Genomic DNA, 18,730 nt, shown 5'->3' with positions numbered 1-18,730 from the left:
GAATAGGTAACTCAGGGAGCTGGGGCTAAGATGTGAAGCCCTTTGTGGCCATGTCAGCAGATCCAACCTGGGCCCAGGTCTAGGGGGTTGGATGGCACCTGTGGGCACACACAGAACCCCACATTCTTTACACACATTCCTCTGACTCAGTATCACTTTCCTCCCTTTCACACTTTTCTTTCTGACACACAGTCATACATTCTCTAGGACACACGCACTTTCTTGAACACATCCACACAGAGCTGCTGTGGAGAGAACGATGAGTTCTCTGCTTGCTCATGTCCCATGGTGCAATGGTTGCCTAGTAACTGTCTCCAGCTGACACTTTCGGCCGCCCCAGATTCTGACAATGCTATATTTCATTCCTTGAGCTGCAGTAATAACATGGCCGATAGTAAATGCACAGGTCTTATTTCCCCCTTTAGTCTGTGCTAAAGACATTAACTCTTAAGTGCATCTGTGTTCCGGGCTCACATGAGCAGAGCTTTCCAGCAAAATGTCTGACTTCAAAGTTCTGCTGACCTAGCCAGGCAGCAGGGAGCAGATAATGCTGAGGGACTGGGGAAGGGCTACAGAGCCTTTCACAGGGCGATCACTGGTTCCAAGCTGGCCCTGGCCTGGGGTAACAAAGAGGCTCAAAGGGATTGTGTATGGAATACAGACCATTAGGTTCCTGCTTCCCAAAAGTTTTTACCACCTGGTAGCTATTCAGTGGCTTATGTCAAATGAATTGGTCTCTGCTCTGTGCGTGGGGACCCCCACAATTGAGCAGTGGGGTTATCGTCTCCTATGTCATAGGGCCAGGTCTGAGCTGGGTCGGTGTGTGGGGACCCCACACCTCCCCAGGTCACAGAGCTGGGTTTGAGGTCAGTCTGTGTGTGGGAATCCTATACCCAGCTTGTGGGCTCATCATCATCATCATCACTGTATGGGTGGGAGCCTGCCCGTTAACAGAGATCCCATTAGAAGTGTTCAAAATCCTCATCCCTTGTGGCAGCAGTGAGTTAGTGTCACAGTGGGAAGCAGAAAGTAGGCTGGGCGCGACGCTTGCAACCCTCAGGCTCTGCATTACTTCAATGCCAGCATTAAATATTAACTGAAAGATTTTTCATGGAGTCAGGTCTGAGCCTGCAGCGAAACAAGAGCTGGAGAGCTTCAAAGCCAACACTTCTCATCTGGCTGTGTAGCAGTGCATCTTGTTGCCATGACATCATTGCAGGGAAGTGATCAGATTCCTGCCTCCCATCTCCTGCCTGCTGGAGTTGAGTCTCCCTTGGGGCAGAGAGTCCATGATGGCCACTCCCTCTGTGACCTTTCCAGTGCTTTCATGGACTCAGGACTCCCCACCACGCAATCCAATAGCAGAATGTTATGGAGCCCTGCTCCCCTCCCCAGTAAAGTAAGTCACTAATGATGCACTGCTTAGAATTGGATTTTGGAGGATCGTGGCCTTTCTCAACTGGCAGATAGGAAGGGTCATGCTGGTTGGTGCCGACACATGCCACCCTGCAGTTTTCCACCTCCCTCCCCACCTGTGACTCAAGCACTGTTCGATGGTAGGATGATGGTAACAGCACATGGACTGGGTGCAAGAAAAGTCACACTAGGACAAACCTCTCCTCTCCGCACCCCTTAGCACAGGAGAAACACACTTGCTGCCAGCCCAGTAGGCTTCTCCTTGAAACTCCATTGCTGACGCACTCATAGAACAAGTTTGTAAGGTGTGCACTCCAGCCAATAGGGAAAATGACTGTGGCTACTCCCATTCCAGAATGGGGTAGGGCCAAGAAAGGCCCAAGATTGCTGGCTGCAGAGGGAAGTGCTTGTCGGGAAAGGCATAGGAGAACATGGGAATCTCCCAGATGCCCCAGTTGCACTTGCTTTAGGAAACTGAGGAGTTTTATCTTCCAGCCGTGAGGTCTAATTGCTGGGGACCAGCCAACTTCAGCAGAATGTGCTTGTTTTGTGCAGGTCACAGAGACATGGCTGCAGCCACATGACCACCGGCCAGATAACAGGTGGCTGGTGGGGCCAAGAGATTGTTTGCTGAGGTAACCCCCCTCCCTGTCTGATCTCTGCAGGTCAGCCTGACCCTAGCATGGGCACCCATGACCAGGAGGCGTGCGTGTATGTGCGCGTGCACAGCTATTAACTATTCATTAGCATGAAAGAATATTAACTATTAACTGTTCATTAGACAAGAACTGGCATGGACTGTAGCACTTCTTGAGCTCTCTTCTGAGAATGCCAACAATTCAATGAGCCACGGAGACTCAAATCCTCTTTAGAGGTTGCCCCTTTCGATCAGGACCGAGGCAGATTGGCAGAAGGTGGGGAGTGTGAGTAGCTTGCCCTGCTGCTGCTCATATTGAACCTGCTCCAGAGATAAAGAGAAGACTTTGCTCTCCAGCATTGTTGATCTGGCAACCTTCCCTCAGCACTGAATCCTTCCACCAGCACAAAACCAAAATTAAAGAGGACAGACCTCCTTCCTCCCACTGCTACAAGTCATCCAGCCAACAGCAGAGTGAGTGAAGACATGTCCCAAGCACGATGCCTGAACTAAGTCACAGTTGGCTGCCTTCCCTTTGTGCCCCCAGCTCGATGGGTTCTAAAGAGAAAATCTCAAACACAAAAGCCACCATTATAATAAACTTTTTATTGTTAAAAAAATCCCCATATTCATATAAATAAGCCATATATGTAAAATACAAGTAGGTTCATTCTCTCTCTTAACACCTTTCCACAGCTTTAAAAAGATAAAACAGACTAAAGAACAAATGTACATTAAATCTCTGATGACTGACAAACTGGCAGCTCACATGGACCCCCCCTTACTACCAGTCTCTAAACAAGATACGGAGTGTGCACAATACTGGCACCCACGGTGTGCAGAGAGCTTTTGCCTCCCCTAAGAATGCATTCAAATGCTGTATTGAGTTGTCACCCACTCCCCCATGTGCCAGAAACGGCAAACATTTTAGAGCTATGCCACTGCTCAGTGGGTGTGAAAAGGAGGGGTCAGTTTGCATAGCAACCGCCCACTGGGTTTGGATTTCTAAGTTGTCACTTTCTTCTCACACCCAGGCAGCTCAGCTGTCATGTTCTTGTCCCAGAGAGTGGGAGAGAAGTGCAGGAAAGCAGACTTAGCCCCCATCACTGTTTGGGACAGTGGGGGAGGATCCTTCACATGACCTGTTCCAAAAGGTCATCCTAGATGGGGACAGAAAGAAAATGAAAGGGGAGAAATACTGTCAACATTGATCGTCGGGGCGGGGCAGACATTGGTCACCAGAACCTTTCTGTGGTGTAGGAGGGACTTCAGAGAAGAGAGAAAATAGCGTGGAAAGATAGGAGAAGAAGATGGCATGGCTGGATTAGCACCCTTTCCCCTTTCACACACACTCCTAGATCTGATGTATGGCTTCATAAACAGCATCCCACAGGATTACCTACCCACCAGATCCCTTCCTGCCTAATCTTATTGTTTAAGCAAAGAGACACACAAGATCCAAGTGAGATACCCCTTGAACTTGGATTAGATAGCTCAGCAGATTTACACACGCGCACACACACACACAGCGTATCCCCGGGAACTAGTACATAGGTATGAAAAAAAATCCCCAAATTTTCCTATTAAAAATAAAGCCCTGCCTCAAGATTGTACAAAAACCTGTGAAAGGAATGAAGAAATCCCTTGAATGTGGTGAGCCTTGGACATGAGGAGATGTGTCAGGAGCACTTCCAGACACAAACAGCCAGGCTGCCGCCAAAGAACATGTACAGCAGGTTCTTCACCTCATGGGTGATCTCAAAGCCAAAGCCCTCACCAATCACTACATGCCATGAGGAGCCAAACTTCTTGTCCATTGTCTCTTTGATCATCTTAGCGGCACTCTGAGGAATAAAGAGAAAGAGTCCAGGAGTATGCAGAGGGAGCAGCAGGTCAGAGAGATAGGAGGGGTGTGTTTGTACATACAAATTCCCCGCTGTTGCCCTCCCTTTAACATGACTCTCAGGAGGAGGCTGAGAGCTAGGGTGAGATTATAGTAGAACAGAGCTCCAATGAGGAGCACCCAGACTCCTTTGCTGCAGACTTCTGAAAACCCAGTAGGAGATATTAGAGGTCTGTATCTAGAGCCTGATTCTCCTCTCACTCACACTGGTTTGAATCAGGACTTGGCCCACTAAAGTCACACAAGAATGAGTTTGACAGGAGAATCAGATCACTATTCTTTATTGTTTTTTGAGGGAATCCCTTTTTCCTTGCAGCGAATCAGCAAGACATAACTTTTGGGACTAGGCCAGGCTGTGGATACCTCCTTCCCCGCACACCACACCATACCATGCACCAGCTAGAGCAGGGGTGGGAGATGTGGGGAGATGCTGGAGAGTGGCACAAGGCATTTCCCCCAGCCTGGGGAGCAAATGGAAGGTATGAAAAACTCCCCCACTCTCCCTTCTAATTCTTACTCATTCCTAGCACTGAACATCCATTGTAACAAGCAGACAGTTCCCTGTTGCTCAGCCAGAAATCATCTGAGAACCAGGGATAAAGGGATGTACTAGGCCAAGTATGTTAATTCAGGAGGGAGCATAACCTCTCTACCTGTGTAGTGCCCCCAAGTGATACTTGGATCAGAGACCTCTCTCCCACTTCACTCAGAATACAGAAAGCTCGCTTACAAGAGGCCATGAGAAGCAGACTAAGTTAGAACAGGCCTGAAGCTTCTCTGATCAATGCTGGGAGCCTAGTCTGGGACTCCAGTCACCTTTCCTCCCCCATCCCTTTTCTCCTTGTGCTCAATGCAGGAACAAAGCAACAGAAATCGGGACCAGAGTGTCTGACCTCCTTTCTGCCTCCCCCTTTACTCTTGCTCCAGAAGATTCCCCAAGTATGGAGACAGAGTGACTGCAACCAGCATATCCAGACAAAATAACCTTCTTAGCACTGGCTGTTACCTCATTGTTGGTGGCGTATTTCTCACAGGCGGTGACACACAGCTCCATGGCCTCCACTCGCATCTCCTCTGGCATGTCTGTGTGCTGGGAAAAACAAGCAAACAAGAGGGAGCTCAGCAACCCAAAGAGCTGGGCACAAGACAGAAGAGCAGAGAAGCTGGTGTTACCTGCTCCCTCCCTCATGGCACGGCTGTGCCCTACATTCTTGGATACAAGCAGAAAAAAAAAAAAATCACACATGCTAGCTCCTCTGATCTGTACCGCAGAGGACGCAAGAGCATCACCCATGGGAAAGCTCAAATGCCAAGGGCTTGAGATTAGAAATAGCTCTGCCTTTGGAGAAATGTAAATGTCCAAGATGGAAGAGGCTTATTAGGTCACCTCTTGTTCATCCCTCCCTCCCAGTCAATGCAGAATTGTTCCCTTCTTATATTCCAACGAATCAGTGACTTAAGTTACAAGTGATGAAGTTTCCAATTTTTCCGTTAGAAGAGTATTCCACAGCCTAACAGACCTTGCAGTGATAGCCATCTGAGGCTTTCCCTTTGCTCAGTTTCATCCTTTCATTCCTAGCTGTACCTCTGGGATCCCCCTAAACCATTCCCCTTTCCCTTCTTGGTGTGCTTCATTGCCACATAGCCAAGTCAGACATATTTAGGGCCAAATTCAGGAGTGTTGTGAGCAGTGGGGAGAGTTGGAGAAGAAAATGGGTGTAAGTGACAAAGCAACAAGACTTGTACCAATTTGGCATTCCTTGTGTTTCCAAGACAAGCATGACACATGCAGTGAGTCAAGGTCTGCTCTCAATTGCATCAGTGTAGTCAATGGGAGACCAGAGTAAGTGAGGGCAGAATAAAGGGGTGAGAAGAGGGAGGTACAAGAGAAAAAAATAACTAATGGGGGAGTTAAGATAAAGGGAAGGTGTGTTAGTTGCTCTCCTAATTTCTTTTTCCTATACATCCCACCCTCTCCTGTACAGCCTCAACATGCCAGCTACACTCATTTCTGCACAATCACTCAATGCCAAATAGGTAAAAGTTATGCTCCGTTACTACTTACAACTAGTTTCTGAACAATTTATACCACTATTTACAACACTGCTGATTATAGCCCTGATGCTCCCATGGAACTGCAACTGTTTATTCCAAGCTGAATTTAAGATTTATTTATCTTAACTTTTCCTCATAGATCATAATATTTTGTGCTCATATTGTGGTAAGAGTAGCTAGGCAGCCCTTAGATATTATTGCAATAAGCCCTACAGGGAAATCTAAGTTATACATTGTTCCCCCCTGTTCTATTATCTCATTGACTAGAGATGTCTCTTATCCAAGCTCCTCTAAAAAACCCCAAGCTGCACAGCGTACCCTGAATGTGGTGGGAGTGCTGTAAAGGCAGCATGCTCAGCGCTGAAGGAGTGGGGTCAGAAAGGGATTGCTTTCTATTGCCCTAGCTCACTGTGGCTGACTGAGTGGCAACATTAATAAACTTTGGAGCAGGCTGCCTCTAAGTTGCCTCACAGTAGAGTGGGACATGGGGAAATGGTAGGCGGGTGCAGCCCTCAGATAGAATTGGTATGATGTGATCATATTCTTGTAGCTACTCAGAAGTTGAGGACAAACTGGTTTGGAGGGTAGGTACGAATGAAATACATTCATCTCCCATCCTTGTACCTTGACATTCTCATGATCATACACGCCCACCCTTGTTCTTACCCTGATCAGCGGGAAGCTGTGAAGTCTTTTATAATCTGCCTCCTCCTTTTTCCCCTCCCCGGTGTCTGCCATGGTCCTTCCACTGTGACCCTGAAAGGGGGCAGAGGTGCCTACTTAGGACCAGCCAGATGCTGCAGGGCAGGTGGGCGAGAGGGAGGAACTCTTGAGAATCAGGCAGAACACAGTTTCAGCAGAAACAGGAGGTTCTCTGCCCAAAGAACACTGCTAAAAAGAGGGGGGAAAAGAAAGTTTAATTTTAAAAAGGTCCAGTTTGTTCACTATGAGAAGCAAGATGTGAATCCTGCCATCTCCTCCACTGCTTACTGCTTCTCCATACCTTTTCCACGGTATATAATTAACCTGGAGAACTCTGTTACGACAAAGAGCTTACAAAAAGTTGTCACTTTCCATAGTCAAGACTTCAAATGTGCTGCACCTCTCAGGGGCACAACTCCATAAAGAGACACAGGGCTCTGACTTGATGGCAGCTTGGTTGCTAGTCAGGGGGCAGGACACAGTAAAATTACAGCAGTGCTTTCCAATAGCCAAACAGAGAGCATGGCAGCAACCATCCTCTGCCTTAGGCTGTTGTCCTGTTCTTTTCAGGACACAATACTGTTCACAATGGGGCCAAAGTGTGCATGAAACAGGAACAGATTGTGTGTGCATTTCAGGATGGAAATAGTTAATGGGCTGTTTTGGTTTGTTTTTCAACTTTTTTTCAACTCCAGGGTTTGCCAATCCGGGGAGTGCCACATCAGACTCTGCTGCACCACTTCTCTGGGCCTACGCCTGGCCAGTCGCTCAGAAGGTGACGCAGTCCTACAGCACTCTCTGATGGGCAAATTCAGAACATTGCACCTTGGTCTCTTTTCTGGTTCTCCTATCTGGCATAAGACCCTCCCCTATGCCCTCAGAGAAAGCAGGAGCATCATAAATGTATTTTGAAAAGAGGTCCTGACAAGCTAATGATCCATCACTGGGCAATGACACACCCAGCAACTCTCTGAGGCCATAGTAAGTCCAGTCTGCAGACACACTAATTAAAGTAACATGGGCTACGGGTTCTCCCAGAAGGGATTGTGGGAGTTTTACACATCCCTCTGAAGTACTCAGTCAGCAGTAATCACGGATGGTGGAAGACAGGATAGCAAACTAGATGGCTGGGATGAGGCAATTCCTTTGAGTTGTTGTGGTGTTTCAGGTTTATCTCCCAAACATCTCACCCATGAGCCCAGGCCCCATGACACACACAATCCATCTCAGAGTCCTCCATATACAGCAAACAGTTTAAACACCCAACCAAGTTGGGAAAAAATGCTGTTGAGAGACATTTCACCCATAAAAGTCTTTTAATTTTAAATAGAGCTGGTTTATAACAACCCCACGGAAGCTTCCTTGGAAACCCGTTCCTGTTTTGCGGCATCAGACCCACTTCTGAGCACTGCACCTCCTGCACACACACCCTGCTCCAGGCATCAGACCCACCTGATATGGGGGAGATGGGGCGGGGGAGGGGGGGAATATGGCCTGGATGGAGGAAAAATAATCACATACACACAACATGTTTTGGGCCTCAGTGTCTTATGCAGGGATCCTCACTGGGTGATGGGCAGGGGCTGGGTTTCAGAGCCCCCCCCGCGTAGAGCACAGTGGAGACCCCACTGGGGTGGCTGGGCCCATCAAGCCACATAAGGACAGGAGCCCCCATCATGGAGGGGCCCTGCAGATCGCACAGGCCGGGGGAGGGGCGATAGCCAGAACCTAGAAGGGGCTGGGGGGAGGGGACGGCGCTATCCCGAGCGGGGGCTGGACACTGGCTGCGGCGGGAGCCCCGGCTGGGGGGCGGGGGCTTGCCCGCTGGCTGGAGGGGAGGGCCGGGCCCGGGCGGGAGGAGGCGGGGGAGGGCTCGGTCTCACCTGCGCCTCCTCGGCTCTGAACCCAAAATATCAGCTTCGCTTGGTTGTTAAGGAGAGGAACGTGCTTGTCTTAGCAACCAGCGCCGGAAGTCCCGCCTCCCCTTTCTCATTGGTTGGTTTGGAAAGTTCGAAACATCTTATTGGTTCCAAGGTTGGTCGATGTCGTGAAAGGGTCCTTCCTCCTCCTCGGGGCTGGGGTGTTAGGTGTCCCATACCTGCCTGATCACATGTGAGCCCAAAGTATTGGGAAGGAGACCTTGTGTCAGTGGTTCAGGTTCATGAGAGGTTGTGCTCAGAGCTTACAGCAGGCACTAGTCCCTCGGCATCACGGGATATAGCTCTCACAGCACCCTGACAACACAGTGCCACCCACATAGCATAACGCTGCCCTTGAGAGCATGACACTAAGGCTGCTATGTCATGCCAGTGGTGTGCACAGCACCACCCACACTGCGATACCAGGGGGTGGTGAGACCGCCACACCATGCACTTCCACACCACGGCACCAGCACCATGCACTTCCACGCCACGGCACCAGGGTGCGGTGAGACCGCCGCACCATGCACCTCCACGCCACGGCACCAGGGTGCGGCGAGACCGCCACACCATGCACTTCCATGCCACGGCACCAGCATCATGCACTTCCATGCCATGGCACCAGGATGCTGTGAGACCGCCACACCATGCACTTCCACGCCATGGCACCAGGGTGCTGCGAGACCGCCACACCATGCACTTCCACACCACGGCACCGGGGTGCGGTGAGACCGCCACACCATGCAGTTCCACGCTGTGGCACCACGCATGCCATGACAGTATGGCACCAGAGGCCACTCAACAAAATCTACAGCCTTAGGCAACACTTCCATGTGCCACCGCCCCATACCACTCAAATTGGCCCGGCTGCTGATCTGTCAAGACAAGGGGGCGGCCAGGTCAAATGTGATGTGCCAGGCAGTTGCAAGTGGCATCACAACCTGGAGTGCAGTGTTGCAATATCACTCAAATTGTCCCAGCTGCCCCTCTATCATAATGGAGGGGCCAGCTGGATCAAATCTGCCACCCTTGGCAGCTACCCAGGAATCTGCTACCCTAGGCAGATGCCTAGCTGGTATACAGCTAGAGCAGCCTCTGCATGGCACTTTGAGACCTGCACACCATCACATTGCCATGCCATGGCATAATCCATGCTGTGACACTATGACACCTCTATGCCACAACGCTATCCATGCCATGGCGCCACTGAGACTGGCAATTCATAAAACTGCCATACCGCCACAACACTGTGAGACCATCATGCCAGGGGACCACTATGCCACAGTACTACCCACTCCACAATGCCTTCATGCTGTCACAATGTGCAGACCTGCCATGCTGTGATGTCATGACATTTTTGATATTAGGCCCCCACCACTTTTAAATAGCAGAGAGTGAGGTTGGGAAGGGTCTGGAAAATCTCAAGCTTTTGAGTTTCTCATTGTAAACTCATTTGGGAGAAGCTTAAGTCTTTCATGTTGATGCCTTGGGAGGGGAGGAGAAAAATGCCTATATGAATCTGGGGGGTGAGGAGGGGCATGGGAAGGGTGTTATGCTTCAGCAAGGAGATGGTGTGACACTAATGACCTCCCCCTCGCCCCAGCAAAGACCTTTATACCATTAATTTTTGCTTGCTTTGAGGGTTTTCTATACCTGTAGCTGTCTATGAAATCCTCTGCATCACCAAAGTGATGCATCTCTCACTATAGGGTAGGTCTGGTAAAAAAAAAACACAGAATTTCTGTCCTGTCAGAAATTCCGAGATTTTGAAATTTCATTTAGTCCTGAATTGGGATGAAAGCTCAGCATTTTTTGCAAAATGAAATATTCTGAAAATATTTTGTTGCCACCTTATGAAAATTTTTCATTTCAATAAAGTTGAAACATTTCATTTTGACTAAAATATAATATAGTCAAACAGTTTTAATGATTTCCCACTGAAAATTTGGACAAAATCAATATGTTCCTGTGAAACATTTTGATTATGTGGAATCAGCATTTTCAGATGGAAAACTATTCCTTCAGAAAATGTTGATCATCTATTCTGTCCAGCTAGCCAAGCATTGACTCCCTTCTAAACTAGAGGTTGAACAATTTAATAGGGCCTTTGGGCTAGATTAGCCTAAAGTAAATACATGAATGGTGCCCCCACCCAACAAGCTCCAACAGCAACACCCTGGGGAGAAATTTAGCTCCCCAGGCCCAACTGCTAGGCAGGGTACAGGCCTTTCTACTGGGATGCTCTCCTTGCACTGTACTTGCAGGCTCCATCTTTCATATCAGCTTTTGGCTAGCATGTGTTTGAAGCTTCCCCCACCCCTGTCTAGCAGCTTGAAGAAGGAGCTCTCTCTCTCCCCAGAGATAAGTGGGGAGGAGTTCTTTCTGCTCTTCTATCCAGGAGTGGTTTCTAGAGGTAAGGGGCCACCCAAAAGAAGGCACAGAGGTGAGCATGGGAGAAGAACATGAAAGGTGTAGTCAGATGCCCTTATCCCCATGGGTAAGGGCATCTGACTCCACATGGGTCTTCTTCCCCTCTGAATAACTTCAGAGCTCATCTAGGCTGCTGCTTATGCTTTTCCCAAGCAATAGTAGAGTGCCCTGACTCTTGACAATTTAACTGCTGGCCACAGGTTTCTAAATAGCAGCAATTAAACTGATCAGACCTTTGTTAATATCATTTTCCTCTTTCCTGACAAAGCGGCAGAGGCACTGGAGCTGTCCGACTGCAGATTCAGGAAGATGAAACTGCATTGGTCTCATTTGATTCACATTAGGAAACTTTTTCTGCCACCATAAAGGATAGAAACTTAATGCTGCCTCTAGTCCTTCACTCGTTTACAATCACTTCAATTGCTTTCACCACTTGATGTTTTACTCATCTCTTCCCCTTTTTTAAAGTCACTGTTCTCTTGGAATGAGGCAGTAGCAGCACCCAGGCCGTCCAGAGATGGGTAAAAGCTGGAGATCTTCTCTTTTGCAATGGATAGATAATTAGGAACAGGATCTCTGGGAGGAAGAAGATCTTTCTATTGCGATTTTGTTTCCAGGCAGCTGCTGTAATCTCTCCAGGGATGCAACAAACTCTAGAGTCAATTGTTTTTTTTTAAATGCTCTAATCCCTGTGTAGGTCACCCACCCCTGTCATTAAGCAGCAAGTTAGAGAGGATTTCTTCTTTTTTTTTTTTTTCTCAATCTTTGATGCTGCTGAGTGACTAGATCCCACTGTATGAAGGCTCAGGATATGACAGATGGGACTAGGTTCTTTCAGGCATTCAAAGAAAATGGCCAGAGAGGATGCTTTTCAGGGTCTCCTGGGGCCTACTTGCAAGGGTTAGTCATTGGCAGCCACAAAATGTAGGTGCTTCTTTGGGAACATGTGTACTCAGATGTGCATGTTTCCTAGTGGGGTGGGTGGAGTGGCCACATATGGAGGGAGATTCCTTTTCTGAAATGTTGTTTTTTGGGGGGGTGGGAAGTTGGGGTCTCTCTGGAGCTCAGGGCCTAGATCAGCTGATTCATTCCACCCAGTCTTCGTTCAGACCAAAGTCTCTCTCTCTCTCTTTTTTTTTTGGGGGGGGGGGGCTATATAGTGATGTTCAATAAAGAAAAAAAATCAATATATTCTGCAGCATGGGAGGTGACTATACCATGGTGTTTGTGGCATTGCTTTTTTTTTTTTTAATGGGAAATTTAACCATTAATTGCAGTAAATGTTGATTTAAAAAAAAATTAATGGCCCCTGTTGAAAAATTGTCACTGCCTTTTGGCACTGCCTGCTTGTCAGCTCCTAAATTATTAAACCCACAGAGGGTGAGTTCTGGATCCTCCAGCTAATGGGTGTTTTCTTTAGACGTTCATGATATCCTCCTGATCAATGGCCGTAAGCAAAGGATAGACTTCTGTGGGTGTCTCTGCTCCAGTGTGGAGGGAAATCCTAAAGTTTTCTCCTCTTCCTGAACTTGGCCTCTCCTAAAGCCTGTGCTGTGCAGGAGGCCAGATTAGATGATCGCAGAGGTCCCTTCTGACCTTATAATCTTTGACTCTATAAACTCCACAGGAGCTTCTCTAACTGTGTTTAGTTGGGGGCAATGGAAACCCTGGCTGGCTCAAAAAGGCCCTGGCCTCCCTTCTCACGTAGGGAGCATCAGCTCTCAGAGGTGTGCTCTCTGGGCTAGAAACACATTTTGCACGGAGCTGTGGGAGCTCTCGAGCCAGTCAGGATAGGGCACTGTGATCTAGTGTTTCCCACACCACACACTCTCTGCTTGGCCAGTGGGAGGTGTTATGATTCACTCATGCATAGGGCAGCAAGATCTCTCCAGCCAGTTCATAGCGGGAGCTGTCATCTCGGTTCACTTGGGGCAGCAGGAGTTCTTTGGCTAGCCGACAGGAATGCCATAGTCGAGTTTCACTTGGAACAGAGGCAGCTCTGAAGCGGGTGGATAGGGAAGTACTGTCTGAGTCCTCCAGTTCAGGACACCAGGAGCTCCCTGCCTAGATAAATTGGCTGGTGGGATCTTGTCTCACAGAAGGCCTGGAACACAGCATAATGCTTGCCCTACCCTGCTCCCAAATGGAAAGTTGTCTGCTCCCTGTGCTGAGCGCTCCTGCTCTGCCTCTAACAAGCGCCACAGAGATAAAACTGACACCACACCAGAGCAGAGAGGCTACTGTAACCTCAATTCATATCAGACCACCTGTTATCTAGTCCTGTATCCTGTCAACAGCAGCGGTAAGTAGCAGATGCTCCCGAGGAAAGTCCAAGAAAGTCTATAATGAATAGCCAGCCCATCAGCTCTTCAGGGCATGGGCAGCCTACTATTTGCATGTGCAGAGCCTAGCACAATGGGATCCTAGACACAGCTGGGGCCTCTATGGCCTGCAGCAATACTGATAATAAATAGGGGATGTTTCTTCTACCCCCCTGCCAGTGAGTGGTTGGCTTATGCCCTGCAGTATGAGGGTTTATATCCCTTGTATTTGTAAATGTAGAGCAGCGGTGGGCAAACGTTTTGGCCCGAGGGCCACATTGGGGTTGCGAAACTGTATGGAGGGCCGGGTAGGGAAGGCTGTGCTTCCCCAAACACCCTGGCCCCCGCCCCCTATCTGACCCCTGACTGCCCGCCTCAGAACACCCGACCCATCCAACCCCCCCGCTCCTTGTTCTCTGACTGCCCCTAACTGCCCCCCTGGGACCCTACTCCTTATCCAACCCGCCCTGTTCCCTGTTCCCTGACTGCCCCGACCCCTATCCACACCCCCGACCCCTGACAGGCCCCCCGGGACTCCTACGCCTATCCAACCCCCCCATTCCCCGTCTCCTGACCGCCCCCCCCGAACCCCTGCCCCATCCAACCCCCCTTCTCCCTGTCCCCTGATTGCCCTGACCCCTATTCACACCCCCGCCCCCTGACAGGCCCCCCGGGACCTTCTGCCCCTTATCCAACCCCCCTGCTCCCTGCCCCCTTACCGGCTGGAGCCAGGCACGCCACCGCGCTGCCCGACAGGAGCACGCACCTCCGCCGCCTAGAGCGCTGAAGGCGCAGCGAGCTGGGGCAGCAGCGAGCTGAGGCAGCAGGGGGACAGCAGGGGAGGGGCTGGGACTAGCCTCCCTGGCCGGGAGCTTAGGGGCCGGGCAGGATGGTCCCACAGGCCGTAGTTTGCCCACCTCTAATGTAGTCTCTTTATCAGAGCTTATAAAGTCAACAAGGATGATTGTCATCATCTAATTTGTCCTCCTGTATAACACACGGCCATAGGACTTCCCAAAATTAAATCCTCTTTGAACTAGAGCAGATCTTTTAGAAAAACATACAGTCTTGATTGAAAAATTGCTGATGATAGAGAATCCACCACAACCCTCAGTAAATTGTCCCAGTGGTTCATTTTCCTCACTTAAACGTGTGTTAGTCTGAAATCGTCTAGCTTCAACTTCCAGCCATTGGCTTTTGTTGTACCTTTGCCTGCTAGACTGAAGAGCCCATTAGCAAATTTTTGTTCCCCCTGTAGGTCCCCATATGGACTGTGATCAAGTCTAATCCTTTGATCTAATCCTTCTAAGCTCTTGGCCTCAGTGATATTTGTGATGATGAGTTAGCTATGTGCCAGTGTACACAAATATTTCTTTTGATCACTTTTAATAGTGTTGCCTCTCATGTTCATTGAATGACTCTTGCTGAGAGAGGGTAAAGAAGAGAGCTCACTTTATCTTCTCTACACCGTTCCTTGTTCTCTCTTTCTCTGTCATGTCCTCTTTTAATCACCTCTTCTCGTAGTTAAACAGCACCAATCTTTTCAACTCTCTTCATATACAAGTCTTCCCACCAGCTCTCTGAGCATTGTCCTAGCTCTGGATTCTTTTATTTCTGCTATGGCTTTTGACTTGGGATGACCAGACCTGAACCCAGTATTGAAGGTGAGAGTGTGCTATCAGTTTCTATAATAGCATTATTACATTTTCAGTATAACATTTTTATTCCCTCCTTAATGCATCCTGACATTTTGTTTGCTTTTAATTTTTATATATATTTAAAGAGCAGAGCAGAGGTTTTCACTGACTGACCCACAATGGTGCTGAGATCTTTTTCCTGAGTGGCCACATTTAATTTAGAACACAGCAATGTGTATAAGTAGCTCCAATTATGCCTTCCAGTATGAGTTACCTTGCACTTGTTATCTGTCGCCATGCTGCCCAATCAACTAACTTTTTTGGTCCCTCTGGAATTTCTGTTTTCAATAATCAACAAAATGTGTCATCTGCACATTTTGCCACTTCACCCTTCACCTCCTTTCTTGATCACTCATAAATAAACTAACACCACTGATTCTAGCACAGCACTTTGGGGCACCTCATATTAACATTTTGCCATGTTGAAAACTGACCATTTGTCCCTACTGTTTATTTTCTGTCTCTCAACCAGTTTCTAATCCATTGCAGTATTTTATCTCTCATGCCATGACTATTTATTTTCTTTAATAGCTGCATATAGAGGACTTTGACAAAGGCTTTTTGAATAGCTAGATAAATTATATCATCCAGGTTGTCTTTCTACACCATTTTGTTGACATCCCCAAAGAATTCTAAAAAATTAGAGCGATGCGGCTTTCCTTTACACAACCTGTGCTGGTTTGTCCCTAGCATAGCATGCTCATCAAGTTATATTATAATTCTGCTTGGTAGTGATATGAGTGTAATTTCTCCAGGATCACTCATAGCACTTTTTCAAGAGAAGTACATGTGCAAACCTCCAGTCCTCTCGTACAATGGCTGATTTTAATGAGATGACATATTTTTGTTAGCAGCTCAACTTCACTCCTCCATTCCTTCAGAATTCCTTGATGAACTATCATTGGGTGTTGGTGACTTACTCTTCTTTGGTGGATCAGTTTGCCCCAGCACCTCCTCTTTTGACAACTCAGTCTGATTGTGCCTCATCTTGGTTACCTTAATAAAGTAGGTCTGGGTGAAATCTCTCTCCAGCACTGTATGCAGTGAAGGATGATGGCAAAGAAATCAAGGCTGCTCTGCCTTATCCTCCTTAATTGCTTCCCTTACTCTCTGGTAATACAACAGATGCTCTTGATCTTTTGCAGGCTTCTTGTTCCTAATATTCTTAAGGAATTTCTTATTGATTTCTATGTCTTTGGCTATTTGCTGTTCCACTTGGTTCTAACCCTTCTAATTTCCACCTCACATTTTACTTGTGGCAGTCTGTGTTCCTTTCTATTGTTGTCCCTTAGGTTGGATTTCCAGGTCTGAAGGGATAACTATTTGGCTCCAATAACCCCTAAAACCTTGCCAGTTAACTAGACTGCTTTGCTCCTTGCTTTCCGCCATCCTTTTTTTGTCTAGGAGCTGTGAAGGGGTCCACTCATTACAGGGGCAACTCCTTGTGACTGGGTCTAGGAATTAGCTCTCTCCCTGTCTGGTGCCCCCATTTGTCAGTTGCTCACACTGTGGCCCCTCTCCATGACTTGGGGTGCTCCCTCTTTGTGACCCAGCCCTCGGACTAGGTCATGTTGTAGTCCCACCAAACTGTTCAGATGCTGCCTCAGACAGTCTTCCAGTTCACATCTCCTGGCCCTAGACCCCTTTGCCAGTGTCTGGTAGGGGAACCTGGGGCTGCCTGCTATTCCGGGTTCCAACCCAGAGACCCTATGTCTAGCAGACTCAAACCCTGTTGCTGTTTGCTGGGCATCTTCCTACCCCACCTCTCTATCTCCTAGCCTATCCCTGGTTTATCACCAGAGATTCCTTTGCTCTCCATGGCTACTCCACCCTTCTCAGCCTCTTGCCAGACTTCCCAGTCCAGGGCAGGACTCTGGGTCTTACTCTCCTGCTGGATCTCCTTCTTGTCCCTGACAAATACCTTTTCCCCTCCAGGGAGTGATTGCAGTTCTCCTCCCTGCAGCCTCTTCCTGTGCTCATTTCCAGGCTTATAATGCTAGCCCAGCTCCACCCCCAGCTGGGCTTCTTCAGCCATTAGGTCCTGTCAGTCTCTGGTTCCCCTCCAGTTGCAGCATCTAAGGTTAATTGGCCTCTCCTTGTCCACATTAATCTGCTCAGGGCTTGTGTGGGGGCAGATACCCCAGCACAGGGGCATGATGCCTTCTGTGACTTTGATGGGCAGCTTGCCATTGACTTCAGTGGAGCCAGGATATCACCCCAGAAGCCTCCAGGATGAGTCTAAGGATTGTAGTATCCTGGGTTTTGACTTGAGTGTCTTTTTGACTGGTTTCCTCTTTATTTCTTTAAATCCCCTTTTCTAACGTTTACCACCACAGTGGTCACTTTTGGATGATGTCTCCCCAGAAGATGTTGCTCTAGTTATATGGAGATCCCTATTACTTAGTGGCTCTGTTATGGCTACGTCTTGAACCAGCTCCTGTGGATTGCTGAGGAGTAAGACTCCAATTCTGTAAAGCACCTAAGCACATGCTTACAGGCCAGATCCTCAAAGGCATCTAGGCACCTAACGCTCATTGATTTCAATGGGAATTAGGTGCCTAAATCCCTTTGAGCATCTGGGCCTAAGTGCTTCGCTGACTCAGGGCCTAAGCTGAGAATAGCCTCTCCTTGGCTGTAGCACCACCCTCCTCGTAGATTTGTGTTCTAGCATTTGTATTTCTACCGCTTTCATTGGATAGTCCTCTCTGTGCAGAAGTATTCTCTTTAGATCCTATAGAATCTTTTACTCTTCCACGTGGGCCCCTAGTCGGTTCTTCCTGTATAGTTTATACCAAAGCACGACAGTCTCCCATTTGATTTTGTTTGTTTCAAAAATGTCTGTTATAACAAGCGCCTCTCCCATGGCCAGGCATTCTAGTTCACGTCTGTTTTGTCTTTATGCATCCCACATTGGTCTATGGATATTTATAGCTGTTATTTGTGACAGGGCACCTATTTTAATTAGCCCCTTTATCTGACACCCCTGTTACTTTTCTAGAAAGTCCCTCTTTGATCCAGCTCTGCTTTTCCTCCGTGGCAGCTGAAATTTCTCTCCTATTATCAAATAGAGAGTCAACTTTGTAGGCTTGACATCCCCAGCAGACACTTTGCTCCAACCTGAATGCGCCTTGACAACTGTCAGCTTTCTCTCTGCTTGTAGGCTAAATAAATCTTGGCATTTTGCTGCACCAGGTGCCTGGTTCCACTTTAGTTAAGGTGGGGCCCGTTACTTCTATAGTGGCTCTCTTCTTTCTCAAAAGTGCCCCGGTGCCTTGCATTTAGACTGTGAGCTCTTTGGGCAGGGATCCTCTCTTTGTGCTGTGTTTGTGCAGCATCTAGCACAAGAGGGTCCTGGTCTAGGCCTAGGGCTCCTAGGTGCTATCCCAATACAAATAATAGATAAATACTATAAACAATGTACATTAGCCCCTTCTTCTTTATAATGTTTTCTCATCCATGTGCTGAGTTCCAGATGGTCCTTCTGTCTAGCTTGCCCTTTGTGAGGAACTGGAAGCATTACAGAGAAAGCAACCATAAAAGCCCTAGATTTAAGCTTTCGTCCCAATAATCTAAGTTTAGCTTCCAGGACCTCTCTCCCATACCAGGAACGTGGCACTCACTAGCCGTTGTCTAGGTATCTTGGCGGCTCC

The 18,730-nt window shown here is 48.2% G+C and overlaps 1 protein-coding gene across 3 annotated transcripts; it reads right to left on the bottom strand.

The window, feature by feature from the left end:
* Positions 1–2,639: 2,639 nt before the first annotated feature.
* Positions 2,640–8,732, bottom strand: DNAL4 (dynein axonemal light chain 4). 3 transcript variants are annotated; one of them, XM_042843541.2, is made up of 5 exons: positions 8,597–8,732; positions 6,678–6,902; positions 4,963–5,046; positions 3,831–3,897; positions 2,640–3,213 (listed from the first exon to the last, which is right to left on the bottom strand). In XM_042843541.2, exons 2-5 carry the CDS (start codon positions 6,747–6,749, stop codon positions 3,209–3,211), a joined length of 228 nt encoding a protein of 75 aa, XP_042699475.1. In that variant the 5' UTR covers positions 6,750–6,902; positions 8,597–8,732; the 3' UTR covers positions 2,640–3,208. The 3 variants fall into 3 exon arrangements, with proteins under 3 accessions (XP_042699475.1, XP_005302571.1, XP_023955846.1); XM_005302514.4 differs by having other exon boundaries at positions 2,640–3,897; XM_024100078.3 differs by having other exon boundaries at positions 2,640–3,897; positions 6,678–6,899; positions 8,597–8,703.
* Between the last annotated feature and the right edge of the window lie 9,998 nt (positions 8,733–18,730).

This window comes from Chrysemys picta, chromosome 1 (assembly GCF_011386835.1).
Source record: "Chrysemys picta bellii isolate R12L10 chromosome 1, ASM1138683v2, whole genome shotgun sequence".
Taxonomy (NCBI): Eukaryota; Metazoa; Chordata; order Testudines; family Emydidae; genus Chrysemys; species Chrysemys picta.
The sequence above is the reverse complement of the archived record's forward strand: the minus strand, read 5'-3'. Positions and strand labels throughout refer to the sequence as shown.

Bases quoted from the DNA above. Each gene is read 5' to 3' on its own strand.
- DNAL4 (XM_005302514.4), bottom strand. From the start codon at position 6,749: ATGGCAGACACCGGGGAGGGGAAAAAGGAGGAGGCAGATTATAAAAGA. The intron at 5,047-6,677 runs GTAAGAACAAGG...TGTTTTTCCCAG, and splicing joins ACAGCTTCCCGCTGATCAGG to CACACAGACATGCCAGAGGA. The intron at 3,898-4,962 runs GTAACAGCCAGT...TTTATTCCTCAG, and splicing joins AATACGCCACCAACAATGAG to AGTGCCGCTAAGATGATCAA.